General features: G+C 42.4%; 1 protein-coding gene across 1 annotated transcript; it reads right to left on the reverse strand.

The window, feature by feature from the left end:
- Window positions 1–16,151: 16,151 nt before the first annotated feature.
- NCBP2L (nuclear cap binding protein subunit 2 like) lies at window positions 16,152–16,676 on the reverse strand. The gene has a single exon (XM_032392769.1). It carries the CDS (start codon window positions 16,674–16,676, stop codon window positions 16,152–16,154), a length of 525 nt encoding a protein of 174 aa, XP_032248660.1.
- Window positions 16,677–22,038: the final 5,362 nt, after the last annotated feature.

The following is a 22,038-nucleotide window of genomic DNA, read 5'->3' on the forward strand; positions in this document are numbered from 1 at the left end:
ATAAAGAGAAGAGGCTGATGAGATAGTTCCAGAATAGATCACAAAGGACTGTGTGTGACATCCCAAGGAATATGGACATTATCCAGAAGCTGTGAGCCATCTCTGAATGGTTCGAAATAGGGGAATGCTATGATGAAATTTGTGTTTTAGAAAAGTTACTCAGGTAGCTACGAGAAGGATGGATTTGAGGGGGTGGGGAATGAGGCAGAACAGCTGTTGGGAAACAATTGCAATATATTAAGAAAGATAAAGAGAACACAAATATAAAAGAGATTGAGAACTTCGAATAGAACTGCGACAAAATAAAGAAAGAGGAAGGACCAGTCAGGTCAGTCTGATTGGGTACATGGGGGTGGTGGTGCCACTATGTGGAGTAGGGAATGCAGAAAAAAGGAGCAGACTTTTGGGAGAAAAGAGGATGGGGCAATGTGGGAAAGAATAATGAGATCAGTTGGGGACATGCTAAGTTTGAGGAGTCTATGGAATAATGAAGGAGAATACTTGAGGAGACAAATGGATGTGTGGATGAGGAGCTCAGAAGAGACGTAAGGACTGAAGACACAGATGTGAAAATCATGAGCATGCACAGTGGAATTATGAGAGCAGATAAGTTCACCCAGGAAGAGACGCCGAATGAGATGACGGATGGGCTGAGGACAGCAGAGCCCTGGGGGACATCAACATTTAAGGGGTGGCAGAGGAAGAGGAGCCCTGGAAGGAGCCCAGGAAGAAGGGAGGAGGGGCAGCCAGAGAGGTAGGAAAAGCAGGACAGCGTAGTGTCGTGGAGCTAAGTGTATTAGTCTTTTATTGCTGTTGTATGGCACGGTAGTCCCCCCTGATCCGTGGTTTTGCTTTCTGCCATTTCAGTTACCCGCTGTCCACCGCGGTCCAGAAGCACACGATCCCCTTTCTGACATACAGTGAGAAGGTCATTAGTAACCTAATGCTATGTCACAAAGCCTCTGTCATTCCCCTCACTTCGTCTCATCACATAGGCACTTTATCATCTCACATCATCACAAGATGAAACACTAAGAGTGGGGCGCCTGGGTGGCTCAGTAGGTTAAGCGGCTGCCTTCGGCTCAGGTCATGATCCCGGGGTCCTGGGATGGAGCCCCGCATCGGGCTCCCTGCTCAGCGGGGAGTCTGCTTCTCCCTCTCCCTCTGCTGCTCCCCCTGCTTGTGCTCGCTCGTTCTCTCTGTCAAATAAAATCTTAAAGAGAAGGACACTAAGATATTTTGAGAGAGCGACCACATTCACATAACTTTTATTACAGTATGTTGCTATAATCGTTCTGTTTCATTATTAGTTATTGTCATAACTCTCACTGTGCCTCATTCATAAATTAAACTTTATCCTAGGAATGTGGGTATAAGAAGAAACATAGCATATGTAAGATTCAACATCCACTGGGGGTCTTGGAACATATCCCCTGCAGATAAGGAAGGACTACTATATTTCTATTTTTTATTCTATTAGTTATCAAACTGCCACAAACTTAGTGCCTTCGAACAGCACACATTTATTACCTTATATTCCTGGAGGTTCGAAATCGAAAATCAGTCTCACTAGGCTAAAGTCAAGGTGTCCACAGGGCTGGTTCTTTCTGGAAGCTCTAAGGAATAATCCCTTTGTTTGCCTTTGCCAGCTTCTAGAGACCACCCGCATTCCTTGGCTCATGGTCACTTCCTCCATCTCCAAAGCCAGTAGCGTAGTATTGTCACATGTCCTTCACCGCCTCTGCCTCTGTCATCACATCGTCTTTTCTAACTGCTCTCCTTCTTCCCTCTTATGAAGACCTTTCTGATTACATTGGGTCTATCCAAACAATCTAGGATAATCTCCTCATCTCAAGATCCTTAACTCTATCACATCTACAAAGCCCTTTTTCCCATATTCGGTGACGTATTCATAAGTTCTAGGAATTGAAACTTGGACATCCTGTGGGAGGCATTATTTTATCTACTGCACTAAGGAAGTGGAGAGTTTCACGAAGGAGGAGTTTCAGTGGAATTCAACACAAAGGAGAGGTCAAGGAAGATCAGGGCCTGAGTGAAAATATTGAGGAGTCTTGTCAGATCTTATAGCCCTGTGGGAGTCCAGCAACTTAAGGGTCTGGGGTTGTGTTTTTTTTAATAAAGATTTTTATTTATTTATTTGTCAGAGAGAGAAAGCACAAGCAGAAGGAGCCACAGAGGGAGAGAGAGAAGCAGGCTCCCTGCCTAGCAAGGAGCCTGATGTGGGACTCGATCCCAGGACCCTGAGATCATGACCTGAGCTGAAGGCAGATGCTTAACTGACTGAGCCACACAGGTGCCCTGTTTTGTTTTGTTTTGTTTTGTTTTGTTTTGTTTTAACCATACAGTGTTACATTAGTTTCAGGTGTACAGTATAGTAATTAACACTTTCATAAATCACCCTATGCTCATCACAAGTGCCCTCCTTAATCCCCATCACCTAGTTCACCCATCCCCTTACTTACCTCACTCACCTCTGGTGACCATCAGTTTGTTCTCTATAGTTAAGAGTCTGTTTCTTAGTTTGTCTCTCTCTCTCTTATTTTTTCCCTTTGCTTGTTTTTTGTTTGTTTGTTTCCTAAATTCCACATATGAGTGAAATCATGTGGTATTTGTCTTTCTCTGACTGACTTATTTTGCTTAGCATTATACTCTCTAGCTCTACCCATGTCATTGCAAATGACAAGATTTCATTCCTTTCTATGGTTGAATAATATTCCATCAATCAATGCACACTTGGGCTCCTTCCATATCTTGTCTATCATAAATAATGCTGCTATAAACATAGGGGTGATGTGTCCCTTTGAATTAGTGTTCTTGTATTCTTTGAGAAAATACCCAGATTGCTGGATCATAAGATAGTTCTATTTTTAACTTTTTACTCAACACTCAAAAAACAAATAATCCAATTAAAAAATGGGCAGAAGACATGAACAGACATTTCTCCAAAGAGGACAAACAGATGGCCAACAGACACATGAAAAGATGCTCATCATCACTTATCATTATGGGCTTTGGTTTTGATGATTCAACACACTCACCAGCTCAGCAGGCACTCGGGCCCACATAGGATGACAACACTCAACCAAACAGGCCCCATGCCAACCAGCCCTCCTCCAGAAAGCTTCTAGGTCCAGGAAGCTTCTAGCTTAAAACTGAGAGGAGACTCAGCAACACTTCAAACCACAAAGTCTCCTGAGTTCCAGCCTAGTCCTGACATAACCCGGAAGCCTTGAGACCCAAAAGTAATGGGATGCCCATGAGCAGAGTTTCCCATAATATGGACTGTGTGTCCTGGAGTCCTAGAATCTTTCCCCCAGTACTATACATACAACTCCTATCTTGGGGTTTTCCATACTCCAAAATTTTGGAGACTGAATTCATACTCAGGATTATCTGAATTACTAGCAAATTCAAGTGGTGGCTTTATCAAGTCCATAACCCTTCCCCAATTCTGTGGACTGTCCAATATTTAAGAATATGCACATTGTCTCTATGGGAAGAAGGGGTAAAAATGTACACTTAAAAGCTCTAGATATATATTCTATCAAAAAATAAAAGAAATAAAATTATACAACACAGAAAAAAAAAAAGAGCAGTTTCAACAGTCAGACACAGAGGAGTGGTCAAGGAATATTAGGACCAGAGTGACCTTTGAATTTAGCAATTACAGAAATTTGTCTCCTTGGCAAGAATCATTCTGGTAAGTTGGTAGAACCAAAGCCCAAGTATAGTAGGTAAAGAAGTGATTATAATATACTGTGGATAATGGGAGTCAGATATCTTACTGTTGGTGAAGAAAATTAAAATACGGAAAAGGAGGACAGAATGACTCTGTGGTGTTGAATTGGAATTGGACCATCGGTGTGATTTCATTGTTTTTAATATAGAGATAGATGCCAAAAGAGACATAGTTGTAAGACAGGTGTTCATTTCTGCAGGTATATGCATATATGCATATGAGTGTAGGTGTATATACATACATCTATTTCGTAGTTCTGTCCACTGTGAAACTCTACAGGCAACAAACACAATCAGCACCCAGACCTTGGCTCCTCAATGACATTTTTCACTAAAAGGAACCCAACTCCTTGGAGAAATGACTGATTTCAGGACGAGGACAAGGAAAGTATGACATGAGCCTGGAATATCTTGTTTGTGCAAGGAAATAACAAACTACTCAAGAAGTGAGAGGAGCATGTCTAATTCATACTAGAGCCAGCATGGAGAGACTTCTGCTGGCCAAATCTGGAGAATGTGAGCATTAAAATAAAGTATCATCGTAAACGATGATAACCCTTTGAAAAATATAGGAATCTGTAAGTCCACACAGATAGAAATAAACACATGGAAGAGAAGGGAAAGCTCATCTTTACAGCAATTAAAAAATGTAGGATAGGGGCGCCTGGGTGGCTCAGTCGTTGAGCGTCTGCCTTCGGCTCAGGTCATGATCCCAGGGTCCTGGGATCGAGCCCCGCATCGAGGTCCCTGCTCGCCGGGAAGCCTGCTTCTCCCTCTCCCACTCCCCCTGCAGAGTAGAAAGATATTTATAGTCTTGAAGAATCTCCCTGATAGATATCTATTAGTACAAGAGGAAAAAATAGTAACTTTATAGTGGAGAAACCTAGCACCTGGGATCTTATCCAAGTGATCAAAGTTAACGTGGCCAGTCATGGGACAAATCCACATCATGTGCCTACTGAGGACACAGCACTTCTGTGACATTCCTTCCACAAGCGCATAACCTGAATCTACTCATGAGGAAAACGCAGATACACTCCCATTGCAGGGCATTCTACAAAATAGGTGGTCTGTACTCTTCAAAATTGACAATGTCATGAAACGCAGGACTGTAGAACTATTTCAAATGAAAAGAGACATGAAAGCTGAGTGCTACTCGTGAATCGAGATGTTCTGCTATAGAGGACATCATTGGGTCAACGCATTCAGCGGCATCTGAATTAGGAATTAGATCTGTACATTAGTAAATATCGTATCAATGTTACTCTCCTGATTTTGATCATTGTGACTGGGTCATGTAAGACAATGTCCTTATTATTGGGAAATATACTCTGAAGTATTGAAGGGTAAATGGCATATGTCTGCAACTTACTCTCAAGTGGTTCAGAACAAAAGAGGGTGTGTGTGTGTGTGTGAGTGAGAGAGAGAGAGAGAGAGAGAGAGAGAACCAGAGGTGGGGGAGGGAGTGGGGAGAAGGAAGGAGGAGGTGGGGGTGGGAGAAAAGGATGAAGCAAATGTGGTAAAAAATGTTAACATTTGGGGAATCTGGGTAAAAGGCAAAATGGGCTTTTCTTTAAGTCTTACTGCAAGTTTTCTGTAAGTCTGAAATTCGGTCAAAATGAAAAGTTAAAAGACAAACAAAGAAGTGATTCTGAGATGAAGAAGTGGAGGCAGCCATGTCTTCTCTGCTAGTTTCACTTTACTTTCAACATGTCTGCCGGTGAAGGGAACCCAGAGGAAGGACGTGGTGGTCACAGTGGCAGCCGCCGCTATGTTACAGCTGGGACAGATGTATGCCAGTTTAGAGCCTCAGGGGAAACGTCGAGAAAAATAAAGTAAAGATACAGAAGAGAGGGGATGTTGCCAGCATGGGGCATGTTGGCGGAGCTTCACATTGATGCTGCATTAGCCTTAGGAGAACGGATAGATCCCACTTAAGGAGGAAACCATGAAACTGTGCGTATGTAAGTTAGTTTGTATGGAAGGAGCTGGCGTGAGAGATGTCCCTCCTGATGGCCTATTGTCTTCAAGAGTAGGAAGCAAAGTCACGTACAAAGTGTGAGGAGAGAGGTACATAATACAGAAAGTAGTACATGGTCAAAAGAGCTATTCTGAGGAATGAGAGAGGGAGCTAATTAGGGAAATGGCGAATTCCCCAGTATCTCTGAGGGCCCAGCTGAGGTTAGAACCCAACCACAAAAACTGGCTTCTTTGCCGAAGAGCGAACACGCTGATTGACTCACACTGTGTAGATGCTGTTGCCTCCTACTCTGCCCAAAGTTACTGCTTCAGCATTCACATGGATGAACCACCCAGATTCTCAGTGCCTTGACCTATCCATCTCCCATGGTCTTTTTCCTTTACTCCAACTCGGCCACCTACCCCCATGGCTACCCCTGGACATTATCATCACCAAAATTCTATCACCTCTCCCATTTTTATTTGAAACATCCCACTCCTCTACCACCCACCCTCACTGCCAGTACACACACACACACACACACACACACACACACACACAGCCTCTTCAAGTCCTCCAATCTGTTGGCCATCACTCTTCTCAATATCCATCAACTTCCATTCTGACTTTATTTCATTCCTCAGCCAGTCCCAAATCCATGTTTCATCCTTGCAAATACAGTCAATTCCCTTGGCCCTCTCTCCCTCTGTTGACTCTTCTGGCAAAACTCCAATCCCAAATGAACTCTGCCATCTGCCTTCTTGGAGCCCTCACCCAAGCAGATAGCTGCATAGTGCGGAGGGTATCACATAACTAAGCTGACTGGTTTCACTTTAAGTTCATGAACTTAAACCTCCGGAGGGCACCCAGTCCCTCCATTGTGCTCTGAATTCTATCCCTTTTCTTTACCTCAAGGAATCTTCTCTCCAGGTATCTCCTTTCTCTTCTGCAACATCAATCCTTCCCTCTCCTTTGGATCATTTCTGTCAGAGCTCAAGCATGCTCTAGTTCTACTGATCTTAAAAATAAGCATTCTCCCTTGAGCATATATCCAACTTCCATCCCATTCATCTATTCCTGTTTATAGCCAACTTTTCACATATACAGCCCTCCACATATGCTGTCTCCGCTTCCTGCCTTCCCATTCAATCCGCAATCCATTGCGATCAGATCTCCACCTCTACCATCCTACCAAAACAGCTCCTGTCGCCAATGACCTAGATATTGCCAAACGTAATGGGCACTTATCTGTCCTCATTGTACTCACGCCATCAGCAACATTCAGCACTGTTGACCACTCCTTCCCCTGGAAATCACTTCTCTCTTGCCTTTGTTGACACCACAGTCCTGTGGTTTTCCTCTTAACTTCTTAGCCACTACTCATTCCCTTTTGCTATCTGCTCTTCCTTTAGCTAATTTTTAAGTATTGGTATTCTTCAGCAATCTGTCCTATACCCTCTTCCCGTTTCATTTCTACATTCTTTCATTGGCTAATCTCAGCCGTTCCCATAAATTTAAGTGCCATTTTTCCTGCTGACCCCCAAATAAATCTCCCAGAGTTCTCTTCTGAGTTCCAGTTGTCCACTTGACACCTGTATAGAGAGATCACACGCATATATCACGATTCACATATCCAAAACTGAAGTCTGGATTCCCCAAATCATTTCCTTACTTTCAGCAGAGAGCACCACCATCAATCCTATTGCCTAAGCCAGAAATCTACGTGATCTTTGATTCTTCCTTTTCCCTTACCCTGTTCTTCACATCGCACTCACCAAGCGGGCTGTATCTTCAAAACATATCTTAAAGTTAGCCACACTTCTCTATCTTCATCACTCTAACCTGGCTACTTTCAGCTTTAGCCTAGATTGCAATATGACCTGATTTCTCCACTTGCATCCCCCTCCCCCATCCTTTCTCCCACAGCAGCAAAAATGACCCTTTCAAAATGAAAGATCACATCACCATCACTCCATTGTTTAAAACCCTTCAGTGCACCTAGGGAAAAAAAAAACAAAAACAAATTCTTGACCAACTGGCTAGACCTTGTGGAATCTGGTCTCTGTCTGCCTCTCTGGCGTCATCTTCCTTGTTTTAGCTTCCCTGTTTGAAGCTAAACGGTGTTTGAAATACACTAAGTGTTTGAAATACACTAAGCTCTCTTTTGAGTCAAGGTCTTTGCACTTGGTCTTCCTTCTGCATAGTACACTCTTACCACTATTCCTCTGTGTCCTTCAAGTCTGAACTCAAATGTCAACTCCTTAGAGATGATTTCCCTGGCCAGTGCATCTAAAGTATGTCCCTTGTGTTATTCTTCTTAGCCTGTTGTTTGTTCCCTTTGTAGAATCTACTATAATTTATAATTATTCTATAGATTTTACTTTATTATTATTATTTTTTTTGCCTGTCTCCTCTTTGGGCAGAATTCAGTAAGGAAGTCTCATTTTTGTTCCACATGGTGTCAGATTGGACAGCTTGACAGGGTCTGGAGGATCCAAGATGGCCCCACTCACATGACTGGAGCCTTGGCGCTGGCTGCCAACTGGGACAACTTAATTCTTTCCCTCATGGTCTCTTTTTTCCAGCCAGAGAGTCTGGACTTCTCTAAATAACAACCATGTTCTAAGAAGTTAACTGCAAAAACAAAAGCTGCAGGATCTCTTAAGGCCTAGCATTGACAGCTTTATAAATAATTCCTATTCCATTCTATTAGTCAGAGCAAGTTGCAGCCCAGATTTGAGAAGGGGGGGCTGGAAACTCCATTTCTTGATTGGAGGGGTAGCAAAGTCACATTATAAAAAGAATATGCTGGGGCGCCTGGGTGGCTCAGATGGTTAAGCGTCTGCCTTCGGCTCGGGTCGTGATCCCAGGATCCTGGGATTGAGTCCCTCGTCGGGCTCCCTGCTGGGCGGGGAGCCTGCTTCTCCCTCTGCCTCTGCCTCTCTCTCTCTCTCTGACTCTAATGAATAAATAAATAAATAACATTAAAAAAAAAAAAAAGAATACGCTGGAGGCACCTGGGTGGCTCGGTCGTTTAAGCGCCCGACTCTTGGTTTCAGCTCAGGTCCTGATCTCAGGGTCATGAAATTGAGCCCCACATCGAGTCCCACGTCAGCTCTGCGTTCAGTGTGGAGACTGCTTGAGTTTCTTTCTTCCTCTCCCTCTGCTCCTCCCCCCCCATGCTTGCTTACTCTCCCTCCCTCGCTCCCTCTCTCTCTCTCTCTCTCTGAAATAAATAAATAAATAAATAAATAATAAATCAATCAATCTTTTAAAAAAATAAACATTGCATTACATATCTGTTCCCGTTATTCCTGAATTTAGATCAGAAATTGGTCCAGTGCCTTATCCTTACCCAGACAAACAGATAGTTCCTCTAGGACAGAATACAGCAAAGAATCCAAATATCTGACTAACTATACATTCCCTGTCCCCACAAAGGAAGGTGTTGGTGGCACTAGTGCCATGGAAAACCCATCAAGGAACATGAATTGAAAGAAAATGGGTTGGCGAAAGTAGGGTTGTAGGGAAGGCAAGTGTTCTGTAAGAAATTTTAACAGAAGAAAGCCTTCGATCTTACCAGAAAAGACGCAGATAGAATAGCCTGCCTCTTCCTTTCTCTGCCCCCCTCCAATAAGCTTTTTGTTCAGCATGATTTTTAACAGCTTTATTGAGATATGTCACATACCATACAATTCATCCATTTACAGCTTTTAGTATATTCACAGAGTTGTGCAACCATCACTACAATCAATTTTAAAGCATTTTTGCCACCCCAAAGTGAAACCTCGTACCCATTAACAATCACTTTCCCCACTTCTCCCCAGATCCTGGTATTAATCTACTTTCTGTCTTTATGGATTTACCTACTGTGGACATTCTGTATCTGTGAAATCATACAATCTGTGGTCCCTTTTGACTGGTTTCTTTCAGTCAGCATAATGTTTTCAAAGTTCATTCGTAATGGAGCATGTACAGTTCTTCATTCCTTTTTACGGCCAAATAATATTCCATTGTAAGGATATGCCACATTTGTTTATACAGTCATCGGTAAATGGACTTTGGGCTGGTTTCCACGTTTTGGCTGTTATAATTTATGGTACTATGAACACTCGTGTACAAGTTTTTGTGTGGACATATGTTTTCATTTCTTTTGGGTATATACTTAAGGGTAGAATTGCTGGGTCATATGGCAACTCTTTATTTAACATCTCAAGGAACTCTTTCAGAAGCAGCCACACCACTTTATATTCCTATCGGCAACATACAAAGGTTTCAATGTCTACGTTCCTACCAATGCTTGTTATTATCTGACTTTTTGGTTATAGCTGTCTTAGTGTTTGGGAAGTAGCATCACATTGTGGTTTTGATTTGCTTTTGCCTGATGGCTACTGATGCTGGGCATCTTTTCACGTGCTTATTGACTATGTGTATTTCTTCTTCGGAGAAATGTCTATTTAGATCCTTTGCCCATTTGTAAGTTGGGTTATTTGTCTATTATTGTTCACTGTAAGACTTCTTTATATATTCTAGGTACAAGTCCCTTATCAGACATATAATTTGCAAAATGTTTCTCCCATTATTTGTATTGTCTTTCTACTTTCTTTTTCTTTTTTTTTTTTAAGATTTTATTTATTTATTTGACAGAGAGAGAGATAGCGAGAGCAGGAACACAAGCAGGGGGAGTGGGAGAGGGAGAAGCAGGCTTCCTGCCGAGCAGGGAGCCCAATGTGGGACTTGATCCCAGGACCCTGGGATCATGACCTGAGCCGAAGGCAGACGCTTCACGCCTGAGCCACCCAGGCGCCCATCTTTCTACTTTCTTATTGGTGTCCTCTGAAGCACAAAAGTCTTTAATTTTGATGATATTGAAGTTATCTATTTTTTTCCTCTGGCTATTCATGCTTTTTGGTGTCATATCTAAGAAACCATTGCCTAACCCAAGGTCTTAAAGATTTATGTCTATGTTTTCTTCTAAGATTTTTAGTTTTAGCTCGTTAAGTCTTTAACCATTTTAAGTTAATTTTTGTGTATGGTGTGTGGTAAGGGTTCACCTTCATTCTTTTGCATGTGGATATCCAGGTGTCCTAGCATATTCTTCATGTAGTGAATAGTCCTAGGCTATTCTTCATGTAGTGCAATTGCTGGATCATAGAGTAGTCCTATTTTTAACTTTTTGAGGAACCTCCATACTATAAGAGTGGTTGCACCAGTTTGCATTCCCACCAACAGTATAGGAGGGTTCCCCTTTCTCCACATCCTCGTCAACACCTCTTGTTTCTTATGTTGATTTTAGCCATTTTGACGGGTGTGATGTGGTACCTCATCCTGGTTTTGATTTGTATTTCGCTGATGATCAGTGATGTTGAGCATCTTTTCATGTGTCTGTTGGCCATCTGGATGTCTTCTTCTCCCCTTCCCCACCTCCCCCCTGATGACCATCAGTTTGTTCTCTGTAGTTGAGTCTGTTTCTTGCTTTGCCTCTCTCTCTCTTTTCTCCCTTTGCTCATTTGTTTTGTTTCTTAAATTCCACATATGAGTGAAATCATATGGTGTTTGTCTTTCTCTGACTGGCTTATTTCACTTAGCATAATACTCTTTAGCTCTATCCATGTCATTGCAAATGGCAAGATTTCATTCTTTTTGATAGCTGAGTAACATTCCATTGTTATATATATACCACATCTTCTTTATCCATTCATCAGTTGATGGACACTTGGGCTATTTCCATAATTTGGCTATGGTAGATAATGCTGCTATAAACACTGGGGTGCATGTATCCCTTTGAATTAGTATTTTTGTATTCTTTGGGTAAATACCTAGTAGTGCAACAAACTGATTGTTACCAAAGGGGAGGGGGGGGAGGGTGGGTTAAATAAGTGATGGGCATTAAGGAAGGCACTTGTGATGAGCACCGGGTGTTGTATGAAGTGCTGAATCACTATATTGAGCACGTGAAAGTAATATTATGCTGTATGCTAACTAACTGACATTTAAATAAAAACCGAAAAAAATAAAAGGCTATTCTTTCTCCATTGAATCGTCTTGGTACCCTTGTCAAAAATAATTTGACTGTAAATGTGAGTATTTACGTCTATACTCTCAATTCTATTCCATTGATGTATGTCTACCCTTATGCCAGGACAACACTGTCTTTTTTTAGAAAGATTTTTATTTAATTATTCATGAGAGACAGAGAGAAAGGCAGAGGCAGAGGGAGAAGCAGGCTCCCCGAAGAGCAGGGAGCTTGGTGCAGGACTTGATCCCAGGACCCTGAGATCACGATCTGAGCCGAAGGCAGACGCCCAACCAACTGAGCCGCCCAGGTGCCCAACACTGTCTTATTTACTATATATATACACTTTGTAGTAACTTCTGAAATCAGGAAGTGTGAGGTTTCCAACTTTGTTCTTCTCTCTTAAGATTGTTCTGGCTATTTTATTACATTTCCATATGAATTTGGCGGTCAGTTCTTCGGTTTCAAAAAAAAAAAAAAACGGCTGGGATTTTGAAAGGAATTGCATTGAATCTATAGATCAATTTGGGAGTTATTGCCCTCTTACCAATATTAATGAGTCTTCCAATCCATGAACCACAGGATATCTTTCCATTTATTTCCATTTATATCTTTCCATTTATTTCCATTTATTTAATTTCTTTCAACGTTTTGCAGTTTTCAGAGTATAAGTTTAGCACTTTGTTATATTTTCACCTAAATATTGTCTTCTTTCTGATGCTCTTGGAAATGAAATTACTTTGTTACTTTCATTTTGGATTTTTTTTTAAGATTTTATTTATTTGTCAGAGAGAGAGAGCATAAGCAGGGAGAGCGGCAGCCAGAGGGAGAAGCAGGCTCCCCGCTGAGCAGGGAGCCCGATATGGGACTCGATCCCAGGACCCTGGGATCAAGACCAGAGCCGAAGGCAGACGCTTAACTGACTGAGCCACCCAGGCACCCCTCATTTTGGATTTTTTAATTGATGGTTCATAGAAGTGCAATTGATTTTTGTATTTCAATTTGGTATCCTGCAACTTTGCTGAACTATTAGCCCTAATAATTCTTTTTCGTGGACTCCTTCTGATTGTCTTTATACAAGATCATATGACCTGTAAATAAAAATATTTTTATGTATTCTTTTCCAATCTAGATGTCCTTTGTTTTATTTTCTTGCCTAATTGTCCTAGCTTAAAACCTCTAGTACAATATGGAATAAAAGTGTCTTGTTCCTGATCTTAGGGGTAAAGCTTTCAGTCTTTCAACACTGAGTATGATGTTAGCTGTGGGGTTTTCATAGATGTCCTTTATCAGAGTGAGGCAGCTCTGTTCTATTCCTAGTTTGTTGAGCATTTTTACCATGAAAAGGGTATTGAATTTTTTCAAATGCTTTTTCTGTGCCTATTGAGATGATCATGTGATTTTCATCCTTTGTTCTATTGATATATTCAGTGTGATTTTGAAGAACATGGTATATTGTAAGAACTACTGGAGGACTCTTCTAGCCATACAGTATGAAAGTTTCTTTACTTAACCAAAAGCATGTTTCACAAGACATTGTTAAATGCTTTTTCTGAGCCTAGGAAAAGACATCCTTGGGAGCAATCCAAGTGGGGAGCCACTAGGAGGAGTGGTTGAGAGATATGCCAAGATGCTCCTCCAGAAACATTTTGTAATTAAAATCCAATTTTTAATCCCATGACTTTAAACATATCTTCTTCTATTTTAGGGAAGTTGCAAAGGGGGAGATCCTAAAAAGTTAGTGAACTCCATTACTGTATGCAGAGTAATCTAAATTGGCCAGAAATGCATGTCAAATGCTCCTTTTTCTCCCAGGGAGTAAAGATACATATGGCTGGGTGGTATTAGTGTTGAACCTGAGTGATATTGGATGTCAAGGCAGAAAGAACAACGCACTCCAGAAGCTTGCTTGGGGCTGGCGGGGGGGGGGGAGTTGGGGGGTGGAGAGAGAGCTCAGATACGATGTACTCAGTGGGATAATTTCCAGAGATAAAGGAACCTCAAAGAGAGGTTTGGACCTAGTGACCTGACTGAAGGTAAGGGAACGAGACAAAAGAGTCCCCTGATTAGGGGCTCCAGTTTTGATATAGACTCCCTTGCTCTGGACCCCAGCTCTACCATCTACTACTTGGTGACCGTACTTCCCTGATCATCAGTATCCTCACCCACGTCACAGGTACAGAGCTATTCAGAGTAAATGAGATTGTGTTTTAAAGCCTCTAGCAAAGTGCCCAGCCCATAATAGCCATTCTATAAAAACTGACATCCCCTTTTCCTCTCTTATTCAGGAAAGAATGTTACTGACCAGAGAGGATGACCTCGGGTCAGAGTGAAGGAGTCAGGAGCAAGAAGCTGATTTTTATCTAACTTCCCAGATGTAAGGTCATGAACCCTGGAGATATATGTTTGGGCTCACAAGGGAGCAACTTAAATCATTTACACAAGAATATAATTAAGAAAAAGTATTTGGTGGGGCGCCTGGGTGGCTCAGTTGGTGAAGCGTCAGACTCTTGATTTCGGCTCAGGTCATGATCTCAGGGTCGTGAGATTGAGCCCCTGCATCCGCTCTCGGTACTGGGAGTGGAGCTTGTTTAAGATACTCTCTCTCCGACTCCCTCGGCCCCCCCCCCCCCCACTCAGCCCCCACTGCGCAGGTGCACTCGCACGAGTACTCTCACTCTCCCTCTCTTTAAAAAAAAAGAAAAAGTATTTGGTATCAGAGTGCTTTCAGGTACATGTTAACAAGCTGGCTTACACAATAAAATAATGTCTTACCTCACACAATAGGACCCTGAGAGTGTGTGCGGCAAGGTTAGTTGATTTCAGCAGCTGCACAATTTCATGAAGGGCACAGTTTCGTTGGCCCCTCCTTTCACCCTTTAAAGTGTCCAATTCATCCTAGGGCTGGTTTCTCCTGTGATTGTAAGAAGGCTGCTTGTAGCAATCACTATGTACAGACTTATTCAAATCCAATGGGAAAGACATAAACTAAAAATCCTTCATTTCAGTCTTGCTGGTGTCCGCATTGGTCATCATTTGCCCCTGAACTTATGAATAACTATCATCACAAGGTCTGTCAACTGTGATCGGCTTAAGCCTGGATTCCTAAGCCAATCGCCAGCAAGAGGGAGGTTAATTGCCGTAACTGATTTACACTAATAACGGTGGCTATGCAGTCTGCGCCCTAGAAGGAGGATGATCACTGAGGTGTGGAGAAGAACCCCCCAGGCAATCGGCAATGGCAATGTAGTGTGAGGATCAGACTTTAGTGACTGTAAGCCACTAAGGGTTTTGGGGATTATTTGTTACTGCAGTATAGCCTACCTTATGTGACAATAGAAAACATAAATAAAGTGTTGTAAACTATATTGAGAGGATGGAGAGAAGTGAAAATGTGGGTGTAAGTGAACTAAATCTTCATCTATGAAAGCAGGAAGTCAGATGATTTTTAAAATGAAAATAAATAGTATATGCAGTCGTGTTATTTAGAAATATGGAGGAAACTACCAGTAAAGGAACCCCCCCAAAAACAACTTGCCAAAAAAATTAAGGGGAGCCTGGCTGGTTCAGTCAGAAGACCATTTGACTCTTGATCTCATGGTTGTGAGTTTGAGTCCCATGTTGCATGTAGAGATGACTTAAAAATAAAATCTTAAGGGGCATCTGGGCGGCCCAGTCCGGGAAGCCTCTGCCTTCGGCTCAGGTCATGATCCCAGGGTCCTAGGATTGAGCCCCACGTCGGGCTCCCTGCCGGGTGGGGAGCCTGCTTCTCCCTCTCCCTCTGCCTGCCACTTCCCCTGCTTGTGCTCTCTCTCTCTCTGTCAAATAAATAAACGAAATCTTTAAAAAAATAAAAATAAAATCTTAAAAAAAATTAAAAGTTATTGCCTAGGGAGTAGACCTGGGGTAGAAATTGGTGTGGCAAGAGAATTTTTGTTTCATTATAAACTCTTCCAGATTTTTAAATTTTTTAATGTTTTTTTATGTTAAAATAATGTGCCTTTATTCCTTTGATAATTGTTTTAATTTCCATTGATTTGACTTTATTTTATGCAAGCTCTTAAAAAAATCATTTCAGGCCCTGGTACCATGACCATAAAATCTTCCTGAAATGGTAGTCATGCTTTGGTTGGCTCAGATACCTAAGTTACACCTAATTTAGTCCTAACGAACCCTTCACTTTTGACTACTGGACCGCCAAACTGGTAATCTGACAACCAGCTTCGAAATGAAGACAAGAGCAAAAGAATGTTTTTGTTTGTGCCATTTAATAACATTTCAGAGAGGAAAAAATACAACGAAAGGGTCTCTGCTCAGCACATAAAGTAATTTCAGCTTGTTACAAAATAGATTATTTGCTGACCTGGTGTTGTTCCTTAATAGACTTTTCCAGGGGCCAGAGCTGCAGCTTTTTCACTAACGGATTCCTCTTCTATCACGGGCCTGAGCCTGTTTTCCAGAGCCACCTCTACCAACATCAAAATCTTCACCAAACGCGTTCCTTACTTGGCCCTCAGGTCGGCGGCCACACTGTCTGCGCTCTCGAAAGCCTAGATCCCAATCTGTGTGGATAATACGATCATCTAGGCGGGTCCCGTTTAGGAACCACATGGCATTTTCGGCACCAACTCTGTTATAGTACTCTACAAAACAGAAACCACATGCCTTTTTCTTAATTTTATCCAGGCCCATAAATACATGCTTGATAGCACCACATCTACTAAAGAGCTCATATATTTGCTCTTCAGTAGTATGAAAGGAAAGATTCCCCACGTAGAGTGTGGAGCTTTCCTTCAGTAATTTCTCCTGATCATCGTTATCCCCATCAAACTGCCGGTCCCAGTACTCGCTCAGCTCCAGGGAGGAATCGCCTTGCAGAATTCTCAGATCGTTGGACACGGTGCCCAGTGGACACCGTGAGGGCAGCTGTTTGCGATCCATCTTAGCAGCAATGACACCACCAATAAAACCCTAAATTAAATTTAAAAAAAAATTAAAGTTACAGGGAAGGAAGCAGAAACACATACCTGTGTATATTTAAGAGGTTTGTGCCCTGATGCATAGACATCTTAGCTCTTGACTATGAGGATCATGTCAAGGCAAACCCAAAATGGAAAGTTCCAGGCCCCAGGAACATGGTCATAAAATGCAACTTTGCAAGTCTTCTTGCAAGGGAACCTATGCTGTCTTCGGTTGACTCAGCTCTTACATACCTAATCTCTTACCAAAGAACACATTTAATAACAGAATGCTCTTGGAAAGTATGGCATAAAACAGTAAAATGGATCAAATTTTCATGGAGAATGAGCACTACCATCATTCCTAATGTAGGCCAGCTGATAAATCAGATATATATAATCAGGGTCAAAGCACAAATACAGTTGTAGTATACCCTCTCATAACTTAAAATAACAAATTTACGATTCAAGTCTATAATATGGAAATCGATATATTGCACTGTCAGGTTAGACAGGAAGTCCCTGTATCTACACTATCAAGTGTACATGGAGCTCTGGAAAAGAGAAAACTTGCCGGCGTCATAAATTTGACCTAAATTGAGATTAGATTTTACTAGCAATAAATCTACTTTTCATCTTAGACTTTAGAAGGCCTTAGATGTAATGACTTGAATATTCCATCTATTTAAAAAACCTCCCCAGAGAATTTTAACTAATGCCCTTTTCCCCCCTTTACTAAATTTTCCTGCCGCGGTCAGAGGCATTAAAAATGATTCAATCGGTTTTAGCTGCACTTTTCAAAAATAGGCATTAGTTCTACCCCCCTCTCCTGTTTTGTAACAGTTCCTAAATTTTAGTGTGCAAGAAATACCTGGAGAACTAGATGGAAATGCAGACTCTTGCAGCCTGCCCTTCAGAGATTCTGACTCAGTAGCTCTAGAGTGAGATCCAGGAACTCACGTTCAACATCTAACCTGCACCCCTCAGCCCTCCGTGATCCAGATGCAAGTGGTGCAAGGACCACACTTGGAGGAACCCAGATGAGGACATGCTTTCTCTTAAACACTTAATGAACACTCTTTATTTGCTGGGCGCTACGCAAGGTGCTATGAATCCAACAACAAAAAAGACATGGCAGAAGTACAATGTTCAGAAATTATTTGTATCCCCAGCTCTAAGCATGAACAATGATCTGCACACACACAGTAGACATTGCAATAAATATCTGTCAAATGAATGCATGCATGAGTTCAGAATTGAGGGATGAAGCCAGACAAGTAAACAAGAAAATACAATATGGTGTGATCGACACCGGTGTAGAGATATCCATGGGGGAAAGGGAAGAAGGGAAGGAACATTTACTGGGGATCTACTCTGTGATGGGCACTGTGGGCACTTTCCACTACATTACACAGGAGGAGGAGAAGCAGTTACCCAGTGTGGGGGCATCAGAGAAGGCTTCAGAGGAGGGGCTGTAATGCACTGACTCTCAATGGACAAGGAGGGTGTGTGTGTGTGTGTGTGTGTCTGTTTGTCTGTGTGCGTCTGTGTGTGCACGAGCACGCACATGCACATGCAACACGTGTGTGTTTGGAAGGAGGATGTAGAAATTTCGGGAATGAACCAGACACAGAAAATATGTGCAAGAGCAGAACACAGTCAAAGAAAAATTAAATAGAAAACTGAAATAGAAGCCTAAATAAAACCAGGTGCAAACAACGGTGCTGTGCAATTCAAAGCAATGAAAATGGGGGAGCTCTGCCTATTTAGACGTCATTTGAAGAGCAGTAGGAAGCCCACTGCCCAAAAACCATCTTCCTGATGGCCTGTCAATGATGGCTGAAAGTCTGCCGCTAGAAACTCATTACTTTGAGTCATTGACAAATTGCCCCGTTAAAAAACAAATATCCCTCCCAGACTTCATTTCCTTTTTTTTTTTTTTTTTAATCTGGTTACTAGATTGGCAGATCAGAGAATGTGATAGCTAGAGTGGATTTCATTTCACCCAGGCATTGGACAAAGTTTCCCATTATTTTCTTGTAGACGAGATGGCAGGGTATAGGCTGGATGCTCCAGCTGTTTGTTGAGATGAGCCTGTAACTAGTTGAATAAACGGAAGGGTTTGGTGTCAGACCAGAAGGGAAGTTCTAGCAGTGAGCCAAAGACTCTATTCTTGGCTGTGTCTTGTTCAGCTCGTTTATAATTTTGGCTTACCACAAACAAGAGCTTTTAAAATGGTCAAAACTGCCTAAGATGGGACGGGCTGCCTAGTGAGCACTAGGCACTGAGGATCTCAAGCCAACTTTGGGGAGCCCCTTGCAGAACAGTCAAAGCAGTGGAGAGGCCCCCTTTCCTTCAGTGTTGTGTATGAATCAAGCACGAATTTTGAAGTCAAAAGACCTCAGTTCAAATCTCAGCCTCACCACTTACTAGAAACGTGACCCTGGGCAAAGTGCTTAACCATACTAGTTTCAATTTCCACATCTGTAAACCGGGGATCAAAATATCTACCTTGCAGCATATGCTGTGACAGTGTGGTGTATGAAAAAAAAAAAAAAGAAAAGCACCTAGCACAGTGATTAACACGGTGTGGGTGTTCAATAAACGGCAGGTATTAGACAAATTATTCCATTCTGTGATTCAGTGACTCAGAATAAGACATATAAATACCTATCAACTCTTCCAGTGACTTGAGGTAGGAGGGACTCTGAATGGATCTGGGCAGCCTTGGGTGATGCTAAATCCAAACTGACAAGGTGATGGATAATACTTAATAAATGTCAGTTATTACTTTTAGATTTGACACATGGCAAAGGGACAGAGGGAGAGAGATCTGGAAAGAGCACAGGCTTGGGAGCCCTATTTTATCATTGGGGCATCCCATACTTCATTTTTTCCACTCATTTCTTCATTGGATAAACAGTCATGGATCACTGTGCTAGATCCTGGGGAAATAACAAGAGATAAGATACGCTTCTGCCCTCAAGGAGCTCACAGGCTGGGGGTCCAGACAGCTTAAAAGAGAAATAACAACCAACGTGATTATTTTACTTCCAGGAGCACATAGGAGGCCCAGAGGTAGCACAAAGAAGGGCCGGGGGGGGGGGGAAATTACAGAAGGTACTGAAGGAAAGAATGGCGGGGGGACAACTTTCTAGAGGACATGACCCCTAAGTCTTTTTTTTTTTTTTTTTTTTTTAACGATCACATTGTATTTATGTTTCAAGTAAGCAATTCAGATGTCTGGTACAAAGTACAATACCTGCAAAAGGATGCGAAATGGAAGTGGCAAGTTGGCCTTCCACCTCTGCCCCAGCCACCCAGTTCTCTGCAGAGGCAAATTACTGTTAACTAGTTTCTTGTGTAACTCTCCGGACCTACTCCAAGCTCAATTTTGAAAGTTGAATAAGAGTTTGGCGGGAGGACAAGGGGTCATTCTAGGCAGAGAGAACAGTGTGTCCAAAGGCATGGAGGCATTGTGGGGTGTTTGGTTTGCTATTCTCTGGGCACGAGGATAAGGAAAGCATTATAGGTCATCAGGAGGGGATAAGACTGGACGGGTAGGCAGGGCCAGGTTGTGAAAGCCCTTGTAAGGCATAAAGAGCAGCTTGGACTCTACCAGTAAACAGTGGGGAGTCATATCAGGCTTGAAGCAGAGAGGAGTGCTGTGATCTGATTCGCATTACAGAAAACTTATTCTAGTCCCCAGTGTGGAGAACAGATTAAAAGGGGGAGTAGGCCAAGAGGCAGAAGACTAGTTGAGAAGCTATTTAAATAGTTTAAAGAAAGAGGATGGAGAGTCTGGATTAGCATGCTGTAATAATATAAAGAAAAGACATACCAGGGCGCCTGGGTGGCTCAGTCGGTGAAACATCTGCCTTCGGGCTCAGGTCATGATCCCAGGGACCTGGGATCAAGCCCCGCTTCAGGCAACCTGTTCAGCAGGGAGCCTGCCTCTCCCTCTCTTCCCTGCTCATGCTCTCTCTATCTGTCTCTCTCTCTCTCAAATAAATAAATAATCTTTAAAAAAAAAGAAAAAGAAAAGACATACCAGAGACTTAGAAGACAGACTTAAAAGTCTTGGCAACTGCTTGAATGAAGAGTCTAGGGTGACTCCCAAGTTTCAGGCCTGGACAACTGTGTGGATAGAGGTCTGCATCACCAAGATGGTGGTAGTGGCGTAGAGAGAGGATAGGGGGCAGATTTGAGTAAGGAAGATGAATTTGTGACACACGGAGCTTGGGTCTGAGGTACCTGTGGGACATACATGTCCCCACATGTTTAGTCACAATTGAGTGTTCAGGTTTGGAGCTCACAAGAGAGGTCTGATGCTATAACTACGGAGTAGGGAGTCATCAGCACAGTAGATAAAACCATAGGGATGGATAAGATGATCTGGGGGAAAGGTATAGAATGACAAAAATCCTGGCAAAGGCCAACATTTAAGGGGTGGCAGAGGAAAAGTCCACAAAGAGGCACAGGAAGGAGTAACCAAGAGGAATGAGGAGAATCAGGAGAGGAACAGCATGACCAAAGCCAAGGAGTAGGCACTTTCAAGAGAGGCATGAGGACAGAAGTGGAGTGAGGGCAATCCTTTATGTTATCTGCAGCAGAGAGAGTTCCAGGAAAATCAAGACTTCAGATTGTTCGTTAGGTTTAGCAATCAGGATGTCATTGGTTTCCTTAACAAGAGCAGTTAACAGTGGTGTTCTGGGGTCAGAAAAGCCAGACTGGGTGGGGGAAAGGGCAGGGCTGAGTTTTGAATGGGAGGTGAGGAAATGAAGACAGCAAGTGTAGACTGCTCACTTTTGATAAAGCTTCCTTGACGATGGAAGGCAAGAAATAGGGTGAGTGCCAGTTGGGAACAGAGTCAAAGAAGAGTTTTGTTTGTTTGTTTAATGGGAGAAAGTCGAGCAGATCTAAATGCTGATGGGAAGCAGCCAATAAAAAAGAGAGAGAGAGTGGTTGAGGATATAGATGGGAAAGGGGATAACCAATGGAGAAAAGTCCCCAAGAGGTAGGAGAGAATGGGCTCCGAAGCATAAATAGATGGATCAGCCTTGAACTGGACAAGCTATGTCTATTCATGTAAGACAAAACAACAACAACAACAACAACCCAAAAAAGGAGATTAGGAGCTACGTGGCAGGGCAGGGTAAGGGCAGGAAAATGAAAGTGAGCATCTGATGGCCTTGATTCGCATAATGGAATACATGATGAGGTTATCTGTTGAAAACAAAGTAGATCATGGGAATGGATTGGTGAAGTGGATTGGAGGTGAAGATGATTGAAAGAATAAAGTTTGTAGATGAGTCATTAAAATCACTCGGGATGGTAGCCAGAGT

This window comes from Phoca vitulina, unplaced genomic scaffold (assembly GCF_004348235.1).
Source record: "Phoca vitulina isolate PV1807 unplaced genomic scaffold, GSC_HSeal_1.0 scaffold69, whole genome shotgun sequence".
Taxonomy (NCBI): Eukaryota; Metazoa; Chordata; class Mammalia; order Carnivora; family Phocidae; genus Phoca; species Phoca vitulina.